General features: G+C 42.5%; 1 protein-coding gene across 1 annotated transcript in view; it reads right to left on the bottom strand.

The window, feature by feature from the left end:
* Nucleotides 1-22,185, bottom strand: part of VWA8 (von Willebrand factor A domain containing 8) — a 476,746-nt gene extending 454,561 nt beyond the window's left edge. The window contains exons 1-3 of the mRNA XM_068267802.1: nt 22,063-22,185; nt 19,711-19,866; nt 5,170-5,247 (exon numbers count right to left, since the gene is read on the bottom strand). Of these exons, the coding sequence (XP_068123903.1) occupies nt 5,170-5,247; nt 19,711-19,855 (223 nt within the window). The 5' untranslated portion in view covers nt 19,856-19,866; nt 22,063-22,185. The remainder of the gene's footprint in view (nt 1-5,169; nt 5,248-19,710; nt 19,867-22,062) is intronic.
* Between the last annotated feature and the right edge of the window lie 344 nt (nt 22,186-22,529).

The raw sequence follows: 22,529 nt of genomic DNA, 5'->3' as shown, positions 1-22,529 counted from the left end.
CGAACTACACGGAAATACCCGATCTCAGTCGGGTCCGCTCTACTGCGCAGGCGCCGGAAACTTGCGCCTGCGCAGTAGAGCAGACCCGACGGCGATCGGGTATTTCCGTGTAGTTCGGAGCCGACAGCCGTCAGAGCGCCTGCGCTGGAGCCAGGAAGGTAAATAATGACGTCACCGCTGCCCGGACTCCACGGAGGGCTGCAGCGAGACCCCTGACGGATGGAGGACGGCGTGGGAAGCCTCATTAGGATCCGGAGGCTTCCCCCACCCGAGGTGAGTACCCCCCAGGGGATCTTTTTATGTTACAGATCCTCTTTAAGGAATCTTTTAGGTCAGTGTTCCCCAGCCCAATCCTCAAGGCCCACCAACAGTGCACATTTTGCGGAAATCCAAAAAAATTTAATCAACTCTGCTGATGCACTAATTAGTTCACCAGTTAATGTTTGTGGTTTCAGTGAATGTTGAACTATTGGTGGGCCTTGTGGACAGGGTTGGGGAACTATGTTTTAGAGCAAGGAAGAAATGCTGAGTTTCAGACCACTTTAAATAACACTGTTAGAGTGGGAGATCATTTTATTATTATTATTTAGTATTTATATAGCGCCGACATATTACGCAGCGATGTAGTGTGTGTGTGTGTGTGTGTGTGTGTGTGTGTGTGTGTGTGTGTGTGTGTGTGTGTGTGTGTGTGTGTGTGTGTGTGTGTGTGTGTGTGTGTGTGTGTGTGTGTGTGTGTGTGTGTGTGTGTGTGTGTGTGTGTGTGTGTGTGTGTGTGTGTGTGTGTGTGTGTGTGTGTGTGTGTGTGTGTGTGTGTGTGTGTGTGTGTGTGTGTGTGTGTGTATATATATCTCTTGCCACTAACTGTCCCTCAAAGGAGCTCACAATCTAATCCCTACCCTTGCCATATGTCTATATTATGTAGTGTAAGTACTGTAGTCTAGAGCCAATTTTTTTTTTTTTTTTTAGGGGGAGCCAATTAACTTATCCGTATGTTTTTGGAATGTGGGAGGAAACCGGAGTGCCCGCAGAAAACCCATGCCGACACGGAGAGAACATACAAACTCTTTGCAGATAGTGCCCTGGCTGGGATTCGAACCAGGGACCCAGCGCTGCAAGGCGAGAGCGCTAACCACTACGCCACCGTGCTGCCCATATAGCAACATACCATGTCTAAACCAAAGGACAAGCAAGGACTAGGTTTTACAACACAGAAACATCACATAGATAATTCTGCTCCCCTCTCCCACAGAACGACCCCCCCCAAAAAAAGCAGAAATGAATCCAGTGCAAAGGTCTTGCACTGTTCACCATGAAGTTGGGCAGCTTTAAAGGGAAACTGAAGTGCTAGGGATATGGAGGTTGACATATTTATTTAATTTTAAACCATACCAGTTGCCTGGCTGTCTTGTTGATCCTTTGCCTCTAATACTATTAGCTATAGACCCCAAACAAGCATGCAGATCAGAAGTTACTGACAAAAAAAAAATTGGACAAGACTAGCAACATGCTTGTTGCAGGTGTGTGATTCAGACACTACTGATGCCAGAAATATCAACAGGGCGCCAGGCAACTGGTATTGTACTGGTAAGGAAATAAAGTATATCTCTCGCTTCAGTGTTCCTTTAAAGCTACATACTCAAAGAACACTTGTCATCCAGCACAAATGCTGTGCTCCGTCTGGGTGATGGTCTACTGTCTGTCAAGAAATCTCTCAGGCCTCTTTCACACAGGAGGCTGAAAGCGGTGAATTCACCACCTGTCAGTTACTCCTGTGCACCAGCCAGGCGCTTGCTATCTGTGGTAAAGAGGTGATCCTTCCCCCACCACTCCCATTGGGGTAACATCTGAGAATGGCCGTGCTCACGCATGACATGTGATTTTCTGCCACCAGGTAACACCACTGTATGGTATGCGCTGACACGTGTGGTATCACATATGCTGACCATTCTGCTGCATTTAAATTGCACCCTAATGGCACCGATGGCTGGAAACCAGGAGGATAAACTGCTCAACAAGCGTGCAGTTCAGCCTTCTATATAGGAAAGAGGCCTTAGTATCACTTCCATCTTCTAAATATGAAGTTGAACTATATAAATAAATGTTTTGCTCCTAAATGTGTTACAATGTACATATCTTGGTGTATGATTGGAATGCAGTAGGAGCGTGTCTTAAGCCATTTATAATACCTGTTTTTATCCAGCAGGCTGCTTCAGCATTATAATCCAAACTGATTCGCCACGGGACAAGTCAGAACGAGATCTTAATACCCCGAATTCCCTAGGGAAAAGTTCAGAGCTCCTTCCTGGTAGAGGCAGAGCTTTGTGCTGTAGCTCTGCCTCTACTCGCGTCAATCTCTGCCAATCGCCGCCTCCTCCCACCCCTCTCAGACTTCTTTCACTGAGAGAGGCGGAGATTGACTGTGCTGGAGGCAGAGCTACAGCACAAAGCGACCTGGAAAGTCGTGGGGTTTTGCCCCGGGATTTCATGGGGATAAAGATCTCTTTATGCCGCGTCCCTGCGGCGAATCTGTTTGTTTTGTAATGCTGAAGCAGCTTGCTGGATATAAACAGATATTTTAAATGGCTTCAGACTCTCTTCTTTAAAAGGAGTCACTTTTCCTTATGTAGAAAAGTATGAAGGTCCGAGTTTGACTTATGAACTTCATTAGATACCGGTGACATCAGCAGGAGTTGTACCCAGAGACATAGCGCTGCTCTCTGTAGCTGTGAAGCTGTAATGGGAATTAGTGGTGTCATCTCACTGGCTGTGCTCACTAGTGGAGATGTAAGAGAGCCACAAAACTAGATGTACAAAATCAACAACCATCACCAAGGGAAAACATATAGTTACTTCTGTACTTCATACCATCCCTGTAAGAGTGGAAATAGGGACAGAGGGATTTGGTTCCAAAAAGGGACAGCTTTTTTTAGGTATGTAAAAAAGCAATGTACCGTATATAAAAATGAATCAGTATCATTACACCCACGAACAGTGGCTTTGTCACCTGTGCACCGGCGTCACTGCTCCAACTATGAAAAAATCTGTAAGAAGAATTTGGTGCGAAGCAGGAATGTGTCACTGGCACACACTGCACCGGCATGCAGAGAGAAGAGCTGTGTTTACAGAGGGGCGTTACGTTTTGCATTGGACAATATAATCACATCACTGAATAAACAAATGAATACATGAATCATATTGCTGTCAATTTAAAGTGTATTCAGTTCCTTCTACAAATACACCTAACCGCAAATATAAAACATGTCATATGGCACCACCCCTACCTCTATACCGGGAACACGGTCATTGTGGCCTAACAAATGCTGCTTAAAGGAAACCAGAAACTTAAAATAAAAGCCCCAGGTATGTATAAAACTTTTAATTTTTTTTTGTCTCTGGTACACTTTAAATACTGCAGTGACTTCTCTGTCTGAAGCTACCCTGGGATGGGATGCTTTTGCAATGCCACCAACCTATCACGGCCGTTGTCTCGAAAGTTCGCCAATATCCCCTTTAAACGCTAATGCTTGCTTTCTTTTATAGTTCCATATAGTGGATCCAGCACAGTCCACATAGTAAGCAAAGTTCAGCACATTGCTGTATGACCGTTTGCTTTTAAATAGCTTTCCATGATTTTCACTGGTCAGCAAACAGTGTTAATTCACACTTATGTGTCCCAGACAACATTGTCCAAAGTTCCCCATATGCTCACTAACCCACACAGCTGCTCAATGCAGGGGGGGTCCACACCCATTGCCCCATTCTCATGTATTCTCTTGTATTTACTGCAGTAAACATCTTGGCATTTTTCTCTGGGTAAGGAGGGGAGGCGGGGCCACGCACAGAAAGTCGGGTGATGCAGGGTCTTCAGGACGGCTTTGAGGGACAAGGCAGCGCAGGTATCTATAGCTTTCTTTTAGAGGAAGGCTGCCGGATTTTACATTTAGGCCGGAGATACACTTTAAGGGCTCTGCCTCTGACACAGGAGACCTGGGTTTGAATCTTGGCTCTTCGTGTTTAGTAAGGCCCCGTTCACACTTGCGTTTTGGCATTCAAACGGACCGGATCGGATCAGGACCTGATCCGGATCGGAACTGTACGGTTCCGATCCGGATCCGGTCCGTTTGCATCAGGAATGTATCAGGCTGCCATCCAGATCCGTGTGGTTAAAAACAGCGAAATTACTAATAAAATTGTTGGGGTCAGCAGAAGGTGCACCTGGTGCACCTGTAGAATCAGGTCCTCCGCTGTTTAGGCCTCACCTCCACCTCCGACATACTGCCAAACAGCTGCAGCACGTTAGTCACTGCTGCTCCACTGCTGCCCATGTGTCCCCATCCGAAATGGCCGCTAGAATACGCATAGGAAGTGGGGTAGAACGTCAGGTGTTTGTATCCTGTGTGTTCTGTACTTTCCGTTCCCCATAGGTTTCTATTTCCGGATGGTGCAGTCAAGCTCCGGTCCGGGTGCGTGGGCCGGATGATCCGGACCCGAAAAATAGCGCATGTTGGAAAAATGTCCAGAGTCCGGATCTGATCCGGCTCCATTCTGCATGGAACGTACGCATGTGAACGTCCGCATAGACTTTGCATTGCTATGCGGAACGTACGTTACGTTTGTACAGTATACGGTCCGGATCCGATCAGGCGGATCCGGACAGGGAACGCTAATGTGAACCAGGCCTAAGCCAGCACCTCTTCATTGAGAAGACCTTAGGCAAGACTCCCTAACACTGCTGCTGCCTGTAGAGCGTGCCCTAGTGGCTGCAGCTCTAGGGCTTTCAGTCAGCCAGGAGAAAAGCGAGTAATAGGTTGGTGGCATTGCAAAAGCACTGCATCCCAGGGAAAGTGCAGACAGAGAATTGTGGCAGTGAGCAGCGTTAGTTAGGCCAGAATCCCAGTGCAGAGGTAGGAGTGGTGCAGTATGACATATTTTATATTTGTGGTTAGAGGTGTGTTTGTAGAAGGAACTGAATACACTTTAACTTAGCAGAAATATGATTCTTGTTTTCATGTGTTTATTCTCGACTGTCTACTGTGAAACACAAAGAATAATAGGTTAATTTAATATAATGACATCAGTAACGAGATGCAAACATACTGCACTGTGCATAGTGATCAGCATGAGACACAGGCCTATGAACTGTATCAGAAAACACAGCAGATGACTTACTGTAGCTCTGGGGCACCAGCTCAGGGTTCCTTGGTTCTTTGATTTTATACGAGATATCTCCAATGTTAATAGTGTCACCTTAAGGAACAAGCAAAGTAAGCATGTAAAATATATCTTAGCTTGTCTATCATTATTAACTTCTATTTAAAAACATTACATAACTCTTTACAATGCATAATGCTGCACTATGGTTTGATTAGTCCATCCAAAAGAGCGTGTTATCATTCTGCCGACAGACTGTACACTCGCTCTACTATCGCCTGGAACGCCCTCCCAGCGGGAGGTTCTGACGGACCCGTCGTTCCTTATAGTAGTGCATGTGTACACACCTTTAGGCCAGCAAACATTAAGCAATACTGATGGACTTTGATGAAATAATGAATTATATTTTATTATAAGTTACATTGCTATGAGCTTTAACACCCATGATTGAGTTAGTGCACAGTTTAGATAAAAGTGTACCAGTCTGCTGTCAGGAAATTACACTTCAGATCCCAGAAAAGCTGTAAGGCACATACTGTTTCATGTACTGTTCCTCTCCTTCTAAAAATACCCTGTAACTGATCACATGGGGAACCTTGGTAATTGGATGCTTATGACTTATCTTACTCCCAAACGTATTTAATTGCCTTAGCTGTGAAACAGTCAGTTTTAACTCTAGTTTACTTTCATTTATTTTTAGAGCATTCTCTTTTTCTATGTGTAATCAAATTACTTGTAATAAAGGCTTAAACAAAAGAGACAATGGCCTCAATTCACTAAGATCATGCTGGAGATAATAAGGCAAGAGAAAACTTACCTCCACACAGTAAGGCCTCAATTCACTAAACTTATCTCCTGTCTTTAATAACTCTTCTAGAGTTGTTACCATGGTGATAAGGCATGTAGTATTCAGGAAACATTTTACCTCAGGCAAGCCTAAAGTTAACTCTTCTGTCTTTAAATTAACTCTCCAATCCTTAAAATAACTCCAGAGTTAAAGACAGGCTGTTAATTAGCTGCATGTGAAAATAACTACAGAGGAGGTAAATGAACTACAGAGGAGGTAAATGAACTACAGAGGAGGTAAATGAACTACAGAGGAGGTAAATGAACTACAGAGGAGGTAAATTAACTACAGAGGAGGTAAATTAACTACAGGAGAGGTAACTTAAGGAATGAAGAGGTAAGATAACTCTCTCACGTGTGGAGGTAAGTTTTCTCTTGCCTTATTATCTCTAGCATGATCTTAGTGAATTGAGGCCAATGAGAGTTATCTTAGCTCTTCATTCCTTACGTTACCTCTTCTGTAGTTAATTTACCTCCTCTGTAGTTAAGTTACCTCCTCTGTAGTTAAGTTACCTCCTCTGTAGTTATTTTCACACGCAGTTAATGAACAGCCTGTCTTTAACTCTGGAGTTATTTTAAGGATTAAAGAGTTAACTTAAAGACAGAAGAGTTAACTTTAGGTTTGCCTGAGGTAAAATGTTTACTGAGTACTACATGCCTTATCACCATGGTAACAACTCTAGAAGAGTTAATAAAGACAGGAGATAAGCTTAGTGAATTGAGGCCAATGAGAATATACTCTGGGGCACAAATGTCCTCCCAAGTGGGTACACCTCTCACATTTGTGTAAATATTTGATTATATCTGTCCATGGGACAACACTGAAGATATGACACTTTGACACAATGTAAAGTAGTCAGTGTACAGCTTGTATAACAGTGTAATGCTGGGCATACACGGGCCGATGTGCCCTTATCAATCTAGCCGCTGATGGCTCGATTGATCATTTCCGACAGGTCCGATGACCCGCCGGATCGATCCCCCGCTCGATCCCCGTGGGTGTACAATAGCGGGGTATCGAGCGGAAGATAAGGAGCGCCCGCGAGGACGAGCGGGAATCGTTCCGGCCACCCGCGGGGATGCCGCGAGAGCCGATCCGGCGGCTAATCGAGTCGCCGGGTCGACTTGTGTATGCCCAGCATAAAGGAGGCCATACATCTAGCGGTGATGGGCAGATTCGACCAAGAGACAAATCTCTCTCTAATCGAATCTGATGACAGAGAGAGATGTCAGCTGCCCATACACCGCAGGCCAATCCACGATGAATTTCATGCTGAAAATGATCAGGAATCGGCCTTGTGACGCCACATCTGGCAGCCACGACTCTATCCCACACAATGTTAAATCCCCCTCCCCCAACCTGCAATGGACAAGTGGAGGGCGTGGACAGGTAATGTATCACTTGCTCTGGGCACCGGAGGGACATTTAACATTAGGGGGGCAGCGCCGGGGGGCACATTACATGTCCCGATATCGCACACCATTACCGCCGTGCACCTGTCCAAGCAAGTCAGCCCTACACCTTGCAGCACATGCAATCGATTAATGTGACCAATTTCGGACCCAAATAGGTTGCACTGTCGATCGGGCATGCACTTGGTGGCACCAATTTTCATCTAATTTGATTATAATAATCGAATCGGATCGTTGATCGGCTGCCAAGTCGCCTGATGTATGGCTACCTTAAATGTGCTGTCCTATCAAATTAACAACACACACAGCCATTATTGTCTAAACTGCTAGCACCAAAAGTGACTACACCCCTAAGTGAAGAATGTCAAAATTGAGGCCAAAGTATCAATATTTTGTGTGCCCACTATTATTTTTCAGCACTGCCTAACTCTTTTGGGCATGAAGTTCAGGAGACAGAACGATGCCAACAGAGATTCTAGCACAAACATAGCTAGACAGAATTGTCAGCACCTGCTACTACCAAGAGTTTAATTAAGATATTTTATCAATACACCAAGTTGAAACAAGAAGGGGCAAAAGTGAGACATCCAAAATGATTAGTCCTCTGGCCATTATTACTCAATAGTGAACCCTTTCTGAGCCTGACAATCTCAGAGTAGTTCTTTACTAAGTTGGTACAGGTTTCCTGAGGGATTTTGGCCTATTCTTCCATTGCAAACTGCTCTAGCTGGTCCAAATAGCATATGTACATTCACTTTGAGCACCAGCCACAGATTCTGAATAGGATTGAATGTTTGGCGTGATGTGATGTGTCAAGGATATCTGAATGTTTGGCGTGATGTGATGTGTCACGGATATCTGAATGTTTGGCGTGATGCGACGTGTCACGGATATCTGAATGTTTGGCGTGATGCGACGTGTCACGGATATCTGAATGTTTGGCGTGATGCGACGTGTCACGGATATCTGAATGTTTGGCGTGATGCGACGTGTCACGGATATCTGAATGTTTGGCGTGATGTGATGTGTCACGGATATCTGAATGTTTGGCGTGATGTGATGTGTCACGGATATCTGAATGTTTGGCGTGATGTGTCACGACCTTGAGGTTGCTAACCACTGCACTAGGGGGACAGCGGCGAGGCAATATCACTAGTCCAATTCCCACAAGATTTCATGCTGGAATCTATTGGGAATCGGCCGGCGGTGTATAGCCAACTGACAGATCTCTTTCTGATCAGAGAGAGATCTGTCTCTTAGTTGATCTGCCCATACATTGGCCTCAATTCACTAAGCTTATCTCCTGTCTTTAATAACGTTTCTAGAGTGGTCACCATGGTGATAAGGCATGTCGTATTCAGGAAACATTTTACCTCAGGCAAACCTAAAGTTAACTCTTCTGTCTTTAAGTTAACTCTTCAATCCTTAAAATAACTCCACAGTTAAAGACAGGCTGTTTATTAACTGCGTGTGAAAATAACTACAGAGGAGGTAAATTAACTACAGAGGAGGTAACTTAAGGAATGAAGAGATAAAATAACTCTCTCACTGTGTGGAGGTAAGGTTTTCTCTTGCCTTATTATCTCCAGCATGATCTTAGTGAATTGAGGCCATTGTCTGACGTATGGGCACCTTAACAGTAGTCCCTCTCATGTGTTCCTGTTCCTTCGAGTTCTTTTATGCTGATTGAATATTGTTAGGAAGTCAATTGACTGCAGGTGTTTGGAAGCCAACTGACTGCACAGATGTGGTTTCAAAGCTGACTGGAGAATTACTGTAGGTGTGTTTTGAAAGGAAACATTCACATGGAGCTAATATTTTTGACCACCTCATTTTACTACATTTGATATAAAGCACGCCCAAAATGTACTTTAGATTACAAAATGTAACAAAAAGCTACTAAATAGCACTGGTGAATGTTTAATTATGTCAAGTTTCATCATTGCTGCAAACATTGGGAAGAATTTTACAAACATGTTCCATAATTCCTGGGGGCTAATTCCCTAGGGCCGCACCGCAAAAATACAGGCCTTCGGGGATTACCGCATTAATATGTGGTAATCCCCTTCTGGCCGAAATCTAAACAGGAAGTGACACTCGCTTGCACTCACTTCCAGATTAGGAAATACGGAAGTGAATTATAAAAATATGCTTCCGCCCATGCACGCTGCAACGCCTGCCGCCAACATTTTTAAAAATCCCTGCATGGCCATAGACTTACATGACTTTCGGTCTGATGCAGATTGCCGCAAGAGCCACACGACAACGTAGGTATGTGTGCGGGATAGATAAGGCACCCTTAGGCACAGCGTACAGCAACGTTGGTAGTATGAACTACCCCATAGACTTTCATTAGGCTGCAGAGGGGTGCAGTAAATTTACCGCACTGCCCCAGTGTGAAAGGGCCCTCAAGGAAAGTTTAGTAACTCCACCAGATTAAGTCTTTCTTGTGATGTGCATTGACTAGTCCAAAAAACAAACAAACATTCTAATGGCCTAACTACTGTGGAACAACTTTACCACACATGCTAAATGGGGGGAAACACAATGCAGGTTTAGGGGGAAGAAGGCAAAATATAACATAACCAGAGGAGAAAAGAGAAAAGACAATCAGAAGGTAGAGAGGACAAAAAGAGGAAAAGGAAAACAAGGTAAGTACCAGAAAGCAATATCAAAAAATATCTATGTTCACCATTTATGAGTAGAGGTGGACCATAACTGCCTGCAAATTGAATTCAGTATGAAACTGACCAATTATCATCGGCATTATTTGAATCTCGGTTTCAATAATTTTTATTGAGAAAAACATTTTAAACATTTTGTACAGTCAAAGTTTTAACTTTGACAGAAAAGATAACAATATATCAATTTACATTGTTGAACATGAGAATACATAGAAGTTGGGTATTATACTGAAAGTTCTTATGATGTTGAATCAATTATTATTATTAACATACATTAACAAACATTAACAGAGATTAACAGGCAGTAAATAGTAGAGTATTATTAAACAGTAAATGGAGAAAGGACCGCAGTCTTTATTGCTTGTTCTTGGTCTTGAGTCCGATGTTTGGTTGTATTGGTACAATTTAATTGCTATAGTAATAGATGTTTTATTAGTTAATAGCCAGAATACTTGATGTCATAATGGATATTTTATGTAGTTTATCTTGTAGGTGTTATTAGTACTATAGTTTATTGTTGTAGGTGGTAAAAGTGGAATTTCTCAACCCAGGAAATGGAAGGTTAAGACCTTCCCACAGAGATCCTGGGGAGCAATTCCAATACGAAGGAATTATATTATAGTACATTGCTGTATTTTCGTTTTTAGGTCTATTTGTGTGTATGTCTTACGTTGTTTACCTAGTGTTCATTGTTGATACTGTGGTATCTAGGTGTATATGTTATATTTGGTACCACTCAACTCAGGAAATGGAAGGCAAAGCCTTCCCGCAGGTATCCTGAGGAGCAGTTCCAAAATGATGGAATTATACCACAGTAGGGGTGCTGTGTTTGTAGTTTAGGTCTGGGTCTGTGTATATTATCTTCGCTAAATGATAGGGGACTCTAGTCTCCTTGTTGGAGTTCCTAACGATATCCTAGAAAGTGTATATATATGTTAGTTATTTCTGCTTTCAGTATCAGCATAATGACAATTAAACCTTATGTATTGAATCTTAGTCTATAAAACTAAAAATTATATAGTACGATGTTATGTTTTGTGTTTTCCTCTTAAGAACTTATAGATGATCTTATGAAGGGTGTATGAGTCGCTATCTTTTTTAAACTATATACAAGTATAGCCACAACCAAGGTTGTGGCTATGGTCCCATAAAACTCCACAAATCAGATACATTGTAGTATTAACCTTTATGTGTTGGTGTTACCAGGCAGATATTTTATACACTGGGTGTGTGTAACCGTATGTGTGAGGGGGGGTATGCAACTGTGTGATAAGGTGGGTTCAAAAATCCATCAGTTTGGAGGTTTTGTAGATTATAGGCCATAAGCAGGCTTTTTTCATAAATGCATTTAGGTTACCATTCCCTACTGCCCAAGATTTTTCGGCTATAAGGTTCGATTCCACCGTTCTTAATATCTCGTCTATTTTAGGGATGTAAGGAGACTTCCAATTGAGAGCTATGAGTTGTCTCGTAGTTATGAGGATGTGATTCAGTATTAATCTTTCTTGTGGGGGTATAAGTATGGTCCCGATATGGAACATAATCATTTCAGGGGGTAAATGTTCTAAGGACATAGGGAGTTGTTTTAAGAAAAGCTCTATATCTTTCCATAACTCTTGCAATTTGGGACAGCTGTAGAAAATATGATAGTGTGAGCCAGTCTGGTTGCACCCTCTCCAGCACAAGGGGGAAGAGGAGTTATAAAATTTTGTAATTTTCTCTGGTGTCATGTACCATTTCCAGATGTTTTTAATTAGGCCTTCATGGTGTGCAACACAATGGGATGTTTTTCTCATGGATCTTAGCGCAATTTCCCAGTCTTCCTGAGGTATCTCCTTTTGTAGAGTGTTCTGCCACTCTTCTAGTTGCCATTTAGGAGTCTCTTCTTTTAGATGTATTTGTGTTAGGTAGAAAGTCGAGGTTCCTTTTAATTTAGTTCCATCCGGGTTGAGGAGTCTTTTAATTTTTGGAGTAAATGCTATGGGAGTGTATGGGTGTCTAAGGATAAAGGTATGTATTTTATCATATATCATTTTATCTGAAGTAGGGATGTTGTATGTAGAAACTAGTTCATCAAAGGGTCTAGGTTTTGAATCTAATATTAAGTCATCAAATTGTTTTAATCCTAATGATATCCAATGGGTCAGGTCTATGTTCCTAATTACTGCGTGTAGTGTTTCTAAAGGTGTTGGGATATTAACTGCTAAGTTATCTCTTCTACATTGACTAATTATTTCCCTCCATATTCTTAGAGTATTTGCTGTGATCGGATTTTTGATATTTTGTACCACTTTCCATACAAGTCTAGAGTGTATAACTGATCTAAGATTCGGGAAATGTAATTGCTCTTCTTCAATATCAATCCATTGATTAGAATGGGAATTCTCCCAGAATGATCTGGATTGCTCTAATATTGTTGCTTTGTAATATTTATCTATGTCAGGCACTCCAAGACCAAGGTTAGATATGTGTGTAGTCAGAATTTTGTTAGAAAAGCGGGAGTGTCTGTTCATTAAAATAAATTTGTTAAGTAGTTTTTGGAGAGTATTAAAGAATTTTTGGGGGACTCTAATGGGAACGTTCCTGAATAGATATAAGAGTTGGGGAAGTAACATCATCTTGAAAGCAGAGGATCTGCCTAGCCAAGAAAATTCTAGTTTTGATAGATTGTCTAGGGATTGTTTTAGTTTGGAGATCCATGGATCATAGTTCTCTTTGTACAGTTGGGCTATGGTTGTAGTTAGCTGTATACCTAGATATTTGATAGATTTGGTTTGCCCAGGAGTAGTGGCAGGATTGTTGGAGGAGTTCTACAGTAGATTTGGGTATATTGCAGGGTAAGATCATTGTTTTAATTTTGTTTATCTTGTAATATGAGACCAGAGAGAATTGTTCTAGTTCTTTTTCTAAATTTGGCAAGGATATTTGGGGTTTCTGTAGGTATAATATGACATCGTCTGCATATAATCCCATTTTGGTGTTAAACCTATCTGTTTTGATTCCATGTATCATATTGTTTTGTCTAATTCTTTGGGCTAATGGTTCAATGGATAGAATGAAGATAAGAGGGGAGAGGGGGCAACCTTGACGTGTTCCGTTGTTTATGTTAAAGTGAGAGGAGACTGAACCTGAGGATGAAACCTTTGCTGAGGGGCAAGAGTATAGAGCCATTATTGCTTTAAACAGAAAACCTGAGAAACCAAATTTCTCTAGAACCTTAGACATATATAGCCAGTTAACTCTGTCGAACGCCTTTTCCGCGTCTAAAGAGACGAGGAGTGTAGGCGTCCGACAGAGTTTCATCCTATGTATTAGTGCTAGAGCTTTTCTAGTACTGTCACTGGTGGATCTGCCTTTAATGAAGCCCACCTGGTCCGGATGTATTAGTTGGGTCAAGAGTGGTGATATCCTATTAGCAATTATCTTTGCGTATATTTTTATGTCTGTGTTGAGAAGGGATATTGGGCGATAGTTTGCAGGGTCTGATTGATCTTTACCTTCTTTGGGTATTGTAGTGATAGTTGCAGATAGCAGTTCTTTGGGAAATGAGCCCAGTTTGGCTGTTTCGTTAAACATTTCTAATAGTGGTTTGGAGATAATATGGGTGAATTTTTTGAAATAGTCGTTTATAAAACCATCCGGACCAGGTGACTTGTCTTTTTTAAGAGACATAATGGCAGTCTAAATGGCACACTTAGATATTGGCTCTCGAATTCAGAGATAGTTGGTATATCTACAGATTTCAGATATTTCTCTATTTCCTGTTCTGATGGTACGTGGGAATTTGGGTCTTTTTCAAGATTGTATAGGTTTTCGTAGTATGAGGCTAGTCCCTCTACTATTTCATTAGGATGGTGTACTTCATTTTTGGATATGGGGTGTTTAAGTTTGATTATTCTCTGAAAGATTCTTTTGCCTTTTATTTTCTGTGCCATAGCCTTTCCGGCTTTGCTTTTATCATGATACCAATGCTCTCTGAGGATCGATTGCCATTTATCATATTTTAGGTAATACATATCAGCCAGGTCCTGCCTAGTTTCCTCTAGCTTGGGTATTAGCTCTGTCTTCTTATTGTTAAAGATGTCGTTCTCCAGAGCTTTAATGGTCTTTAATAGTGAGTCAGTTTTTTCCCTTGTTTTCTTTTTATGGATTGCAGAATACTTTATAAACGCACCTCTCATAAATGCTTTATGGGCCGACCATATTGTTGTTTTGGAGACTTCCTTGGTGTCATTAAATTGGAAAAATTCTTCTAAGTCTTTCTTGAGTTTAGGAAAGGTATGTTCGGAGTGTAGAATGTATTTGTTCATTCTCCAGTCTGAACGAGTGAGAGGAGGTGAATTAAGATGGAATTTTATTGTCATAGGGGAGTGGTCAGACCATATTCTTGGGCCTATATCTATTTTGGATATCAATGGGAGGGAGAATTTACTGGTAAGACAGTAGTCTATTCTTGAAAATGAACCATGAATGGGTGAGTAATATGTGTATCCTTTTTCACCAGGGTGGTAGCATCTCCAGGAATCATACAATTCTGACTTAAGTAAGGAGTTTTGAATCGAGGATGGTAATTTTTTCCGATTGGAAGTGCAGTCCATTTTGGGATCTGTTATAGCATTTAAATCACCTAGTATGAATAGATTGCCTTTTGCTATATTCATTATTTTTTTTAATTTCTTATTCAAGAAGTTGATTTGATGAGTATTTGGGGAATATATACTTACAAAGGTGTATGCCTGTGAGTTTATTAATCCTGAAAGAATTATCATCCTGCCATCCTTGGTACAAAACTGGTCTGTTAGCTCAAAGCCCAATGAGTCCCTAATTGCAATAAATGTCCCTCTTTTTTTCTTATTGAGTAGGTTTGAGTGGTATATCTTTGTGAATTGATATAATTTGAGTTTTTTAGCTGCTTGATTATTTAGGTGGGATTCCTGAACGCATACAATATCTGCTGATTCTTCTTTGATTAATTTTTGAAGCAGATATCGTTTCCTAAACGAATTAAGCCCTCTCACATTAATAGTGAGTATTTTGGCATTTTGCGTCATCTTAAGGGTATTAAGGTGCTTATGTAAAGCTCTAATAGTTGTAGTAGTACCCAGTATATATCAGCATATCGTGTGGGGTTGTAAGGTATAACATTGTTATTTGTAGATAACATGACAAGTAGCATTTCGTGTGGAGTTAAATGGGACAGAAAAATGTAGTACAAATGTGTCAAAAAACAGTAACATAATAAAACATATAAGCATAAACTATCAGAATAAACTAAACGAGTTATATACCTACATAAGAGGAAGGAAATGTTTATGGCAAGAGCCATAAAATCAGTCCAGGTTATCTTCCATGGGATGGAAAAGGTGTCCAAGGTAGTAGCCATAGATGTAAGCCAAGGTACCTTAAGAGACAAAAGGAAGATAAGAAGTAGATGGAGAAACAAAAAGTTCCAACTTCCAGGGCCTAGTTGGCCGGGATCCATCAGTACGGATTGAAAGGTGACGATTCACCTAGGTAGGCTACAAGCGCCTAAGGAAACGTCTAGTGTGGGGGATCAAAGTTTGTGGTAAAGCACATAGTTCTTATTTGTCAGTTGCCGAAGCTTGTCCTGTGTTTGATTCTTCTGGAGGATGGGATAGGTCCATGGATTCATGAGAAGATTTGGTGGAGGTTTTGAAGGGTTTGTCCTTCTTGGGATCCCTGGGGATGAACATTGGAATGTTCCATTTTTTCAGTAATTCTTTCCCTTCATCCAGGGATTTGATAATGTGTGAGGCTCCTTGGTCATTTATTATGAGTTTAGTGGGGAAGCCCCATGAATAGGGTATATTCTTGTTCCTCAGAGTGGTGGTGATGGGTGAGAGTATCTTCCTGGCCTGTAGGGTCATCTGGGATAAATCTTGAAACAAGGATATGTCCTTATGTGGGCCCGGTAGCTTCTTCCCGCCTCTGGTGAATGATAAAAGTTTCTCCTTTACATGGTAGAAATGTATACGGGTGATTACGTCCCGTGGCAGGTGTTGTGGTATGAATCCAGGCTTTGGTAGGCGGTGTACCCTGTCGATGACTAGTTCACTCTCCTTGATGTTAGGGATAGTGGCTTTGAGGACATCTTGGACGTATCCCCTGAGATCGTCATTGGATACTGTTTCTGGTACCCCTCTAAGTTTGACGTTGTTACGCCTGTTTCGGTCTTCACTGTCAGTGATTTTCCCCTTCATCCACTTTACCTCTTCAGTTAGAGTCTTGTGTGAGTCAAGGAGTTCGTTGTGAGCTTCTGTCATCTGTACAATCCTGTTCTCCAGTCTGGTGATTCTGGTGTTAGTTTCATGGGCAAAATGAGCCATGTTGTTTGCCAGCAACTTCATATCAGCTCTCATTTCATTGGTGTTGTTTTGTATGAAGTTCTTGAAGGAATACATGAATTGCTTAAAGAAGCCTTGAGTGACTGGTTGATCTAATTCTGGAACAGAGAGTAGTGGATCTGAAGGGTCCTCTTCTGTGGATGAATGCTGGGGATGATGTGTGGGATTTTCATGCTGTGAATGCGTACTTTTGGCCGCATTTACGCGTTCATTGCCTTCCTCATGCGTATTTTCGGACGCGTTCATGCGTATTTTTTTGGACGCATGCTGGCTTGGAGAGGGGGCGCTATGCGTATTTTCGGTCGCGTACAGCCGCGACGGTTTCAGGGGACTACGTTTCCGGTACTCCTCGTCGTCACTGCCCTCAGAATAATCTGCTTTTTCCCTTCTGTGGTAGGGGGTGGCTAGCGGGTCATAGCGGTTTCTCTGGGAGAGTGGAGGAGGTGTATTGAGATTACTAACCTCTGTGTCTCCCTGCCAGGACCTGCGGCGGCCATCTTGGGCCTCCATGTCATGGAAGTCAGGCAATCTTCTAGGCATTGGAGAAGCTTGTTTCTTGTGATATATGGGTCTTCTCCACTCCATCGCGTTCTGTGACTGTTCCCCTCCTATTTCGCCGAAAAAACGGGCTTCCAGGCTGCTTTGGACGCTTATATCAGTGCTTGATAGGCAGGAGCTGCAGGCTCAGACAACCATTCACTTCAGCCTCCAGGCCACGCCCCTCGGCATTATTTGAATCTCATTGACCATCACTGTTGGTTAGACTAACTGTAGCCACCTTTGGTCCGTGGCTGGACCAAATTCACTGCAGACTAATAGGTTGGATAAGGTGAAAGCTCAGTAAAAAAATAAACCCTATAGGGTATGAGTAGAACCCTCCCTTCCTCATCCATACCTGAATCTCATATTTTCAATAGCCAGTTTTTATGGATAACTTCCATAATTTTCTGGGCCAAAAGAGAAAGGAAAACGACATTTGACCCTCAATGTTTTCATCACCTGACCCACTCCTCAAAAGGAATTTCTGATCCTGGTTCTCTGTATTATGGCAGAATGCAGTACTATATCCGAGTAACCCCTTGTTGTTTGCCTGCATTTCAGGACTTGGCCTGCACTCAAAAATCTCACTCGCGTGTGTTATTGTACTGGAGGTATAAAAATGTACCATGCCAAACTGCTTCCATCACATGTACAGGTACTAGTTATTCAGATGGAGGAGGGCAATTGCTGCTGTGGTACCTGTGAGAAAAAAAAAATCTGGACAACCAATTCAAGATCCAGGAATGCAATGCAGGTGTTGCAGACCATATAGCGAGAAAAGTTTGAAAATAGGACCTCAGCAGGATTCCAAAAGTACAAAAATTCTTTATTGTGGACCTATTCACAGTAATCAACAGACAATTAAAATCACTTAAAAATGAGGATCCCAGGGTGCCTCAGTCCCCCCACCACACATACATCCGCATTCCACATTCAGACCACACTCAATTACACTAGTTGGAATGCTGCAGCAATTCTAGATATATGGGTGTTGCAACTAATAATTATATGTAGAAGTCTCCTTTAGATCACAACTGATAGCTTTAACGTGGGCTTTGACCTCATATTAGAGGTGAAAGAATGTACCAAAAATTGCAAAATGCTGGATAGTTCAACCCTTGAGTGCACTCAAAAATTATATGGCCAATACAAAGAGAAACAAAAGTTCCTTGTTAAAAAAGGCACAGGTTGGAAGCACTTCCAGTCCTTAATCGTGATATTCTCCTCCACACGAAAGACAAATCTTGAAGTATCTTTTAAATTAGAAGCAGAACTTAAACCACGGCTTACTTGTATTCCTGGTGAATCTGCATACTGAATGTCACTTACACCTCCGGACGTCCGCAGGTCCCCAACACTCTGCGGTCCACGGTGACTGTGCGCTGATTTCACCTGGTTTGCCGTTCCCATATATCACGCTGTTGCGCCTCCTGAAGCTGGCGTGGTCTGGCAGTAGCGGTGGGCGCGATCTACCCGCTTCCTACTCGGAATTGTAGCATCACGGTGGGGATCGAGCGCTCCTGTGTTCCTGGTAGTGAACGAGGCCGGCCTCCTGGGACTCCTCCCACTTACATGTTTCACCAATCAACTTGGCTTCCTCAGAGTGACGTCACTCTGAGGAAGCCAAGTTGATTGGTGAAACATGTAAGTGGGAGGAGTCCCAGGAGGCCGGCCTCGTTCACTACCAGGGAACTATATGGGAACGGCAAACCAGGTGAAATCAGCGCACAGTCACCGTGGACCGCAGAGTGTTGGGGACCTGCGGACGTCCGGAGGTGCAAGTGACATTCAGTATGCAGATTCACCAGGAATACAAGTAAGCCGTGGTTTAAGTTCTGCTTCTAATTTAAAAGATACTTCAAGATTTGTCTTTCGTGTGGAGGAGAATATCACGATTAAGGACTGGAAGTGCTTCCAACCTGTGCCTTTTTTAACAAGGAACTTTTGTTTCTCTTTGTATTGGCCATATAATTTTTGAGTGCACTCAAGGGTTGAACTATCCAGCATTTTGCAATTTTTGGTACATTCTTTCACCTCTAATATGAGGTCAAAGCCCACGTTAAAGCTATCAGTTGTGATCTAAAGGAGACTTCTACATATAATTATTAGTTGCAACACCCATATATCTAGAATTGCTGCAGCATTCCAACTAGTGTAATTGAGTGTGGTCTGAATGTGGAATGCAGATGTATGTGTGGTGGGGGGACTGAGGCACCCTGGGATCCTCATTTTTAAGTGATTTTAATTGTCTGTTGATTACTGTGAATAGGTCCACAATAAAGAATTTTTGTACTTTTGGAATCCTGCTGAGGTCCTATTTTCAAACTTTTCTCGCTCTGTGGTAAATAAGTTATGTACTTTAGTTTTTTCTTGGGGCCCAAAGATTTGCGTGTGGTCCTTTCCTGAGGAGCTTAAAAGCCCCCAGATTAAATACCCAAATCCTGATTCCAATCTATTGAGGACTGCCTCTCCCTAGCTTTATTTAGTTGCAGACCATATACACAGGTCTCCTCGTTAATAAGTATGATTTATTGCTTCAACTGGTTGACATTAACCATATGTAACAATGCACTACCAACCTAGACTGGGAGTCACCAGCATGGTAGCTGTCATTTTTCAAAGTAGGTCAGTAAATTAAAACAAATTGAGCCACTATATTTAACGGCTGAGAAAGTTCTATTTATAACAATTGTGAATTTTGTTGACTGTACCTGTAGATGCTGTGTGGCTCTTTAGTAGGACGGGCTGAAGAGCAATAGCCCGATAATTCAGTAACTGATTGAACAGACATCTCACTCTTCGCAAAGAGGAAGCTGGGAGTGTTCCACTGGAAGGCAGGCGAAGTAGAGACTGCATGGGACACTGATCTGGAGAAAACAGCAAACATACACTTGTAAAACTGGTAGAGAGACACTACAGACAAAAAAAAAATGAAATATTAATGACTATTCGAATTTGACGAAACTTGGTTTCATTTTATCATTTTTAACTCAGCCTAAACTCCTGTTTGCATTTACAGACCACAGCGTTTAAAACATTGTATTTGACATATGTCTATGCGTTTGTGTGTTCTGTGATTCTGAGGCCCCAATTACATTCGAGCGTTTTGTCATGATTTCGGCAAAATGCTCAAACGCTAGCGCTTTTTAAAAGCACTAGCGTAATGAAACCCTATGGGCCTGTTCCTACTTGGGCAATTTGCGCTAATTGCCGCAAATCGCCCAAAAACGGGCAAAAAAGCGAAACGCAAATGCGTCGCCTGCACCATTTTCAGGCGATTTCCATAGAAGTGCTAAACGCGATCGCGCCAAAATCGCCGCAGTGTTCAGTGATTTTTCCGTGTGAAATCGCAGAAAAATCACTACGGCAAAAATCGCCGGCGTTTTGCATTTTGTAAGTGTGAATGGGGCCTTAGGTGCATTTTGGGGTAGACGAGATAAGTGGTCCAATTCACTTACAATGGCTGCAGTGTTCCCAGACTCCTTCTTACAGTTTTAAAGCTGTTATTGAAGTGATTAGGAATACTTATTCCTATGAGAATTTGAGGAAAACCATGTGTTCAGTTTGATCGGCTGTCAGATTTCCAAAGCTCTGATTTTTCTGTGATCAGTTTCTGTTTTAGCACATGATCAGGACCAGAAAATTTGAACCTTAGAAATCTGTCACCTGATCAAACTAATCACATACTTCTCCATGAGTTGTAATAAGCAGAAAAATCTCTAGAAAGGATTAAAGGACAACTGAAGCGAGAGAGATGTGTAGGCTGCCATATTTATTTCCTTTTAAGAAATACTAGTTGCCTGCCAGCCCTGCTGATCCTTAGCCTCTAATACTTTTAGCCATAGACCAGTGATGGCTAACCTTGGCACGCCAGCTGTGACAAAACTACAAATCCCATCATGCTTCTGCCTCCCGAAGTTATGCTGAGAGCTGTCAGAGTATTGCAATGTATCATGGAACTTGTAGTTCCACCACAGCTGGAGTGCCAAGGTTAGCCATCACTGCCATAGACCCTGAACAAGCATGTGCATATCAGGTGTTTCTGACAATATTGTCATATCTGACATTAGCTGCATGCTTGTTTCTGGTGTTATTCAGACACTACTGCAGACTAATGATTCAGCAAGGCTGACAGGTAACTGGTATTGTTTAGAAGGAAATAAATATGGCAACCTCCATATTCTTCACACTTCAGCTGTCCTTTAATGCTGCATTCTAAAAAAATATTTTGGTTCTCCCATACATTTACAGAAGACATGACGGCATTAATTTATGTATTTGCTTCCTTGGAGTTCAGCTTTAAAGGGATACTGTAGTGGGGTCTGGGGAAAATGAACTGAACTTACCCGGGGCTTCTAGTGGTCCCCCGCAGACATCTTGTGCCCGCGCAGCCACTCACCGATGCTCTGGCCCCGCCTCCGGTTCACTTCTGGAATTTCAGACTTTAAAGTCTGAAAACCACTGCGCCTGCGTTGCCGTGTCCTCGCTCCCGCTGATGTCACCAGGAGCGTATTGAGCAGGCACAGACCATACTGGACTTTAAAGTCTGAAATTCCAGAAGTGAACCGGGGGCGGGGCCGGAGCATCGGTGAGTGGCTGCGCTGGCACAGGATGCCTGTGGGGGACCATTAGAAGCCCCGGGTAAGTTCAACTCATTTTCCCCCGACCCCCCTACAGTATCCCTTTAAAGACTGCATTTAGGTCTCAGTGTGATACCATAAACTACTTCTGAGAAACCATATGGGCAAACGTTATCAACACTTAAAGTTTAATCTAATATTACCATTTAATCTGTGTTCCACTATTAAGGCAATCAAAAAACTATAACACAAACGATGGGGCTTGCTTCTGCTTTATTTAATGTATTCTTAGAACATATGACAATTTTAGTTAAACTGCGTTAAAATGACAGTGCACAAATTATAGCTGCCGATCAACATGCACAGCCAAGGACATGCCTGAGATACAGGGGGTGTGTGACTGGTGCCCGTGAGTTCTGCCTGCCATGTGCCCAGACGTCCCCCACCAATGCAACACCCTCCCCGTCCACCAACACTTCTCACTCTGTCACTGTCCTCCACGACCCCAGATGTTGTGTCACCGGCTTCTGCACTGGGGGAAGGAAAAGAGAAGAGCGCAAAGTCCGCCCGGAAACAACTTCCCCTATCATGTGTTCCTGCACTGCTGCAATTCATGGTACTGTGTCTAGCAGTCATGTGACGTTATGCTCACGTGATGAGTGCAGCCCGCCCCACATGACTATTCTTGCCGGGATAAGAGTAGAGAGACTTGAACTTGGAGCTCTGGCAGGCAGAGGGCTTATTATGCAATGCTTGCGGGGAGCCGCATCTCATGGAATATGAATTATTATTATTACGTGCATCGCTCTCTCGCCATACTTACAGGGAAAGTATGATTTGAACTCTTCGCTCCGCACAACCTGAACAATTCTAGGTGGTGCCACGTCTGGAAAACAAGCTGTACAACTCTTCCAGTGCCCACAAATAACCAGATTCCTAGTATTACATGA

The sequence above is a fragment of the Hyperolius riggenbachi genome, chromosome 2 (assembly GCF_040937935.1).
Source record: "Hyperolius riggenbachi isolate aHypRig1 chromosome 2, aHypRig1.pri, whole genome shotgun sequence".
Classification (NCBI taxonomy): domain Eukaryota; kingdom Metazoa; phylum Chordata; class Amphibia; order Anura; family Hyperoliidae; genus Hyperolius; species Hyperolius riggenbachi.
Note: the sequence above shows the minus strand (reverse complement) of the source record. Positions and strands in the feature narration are given on the sequence as shown.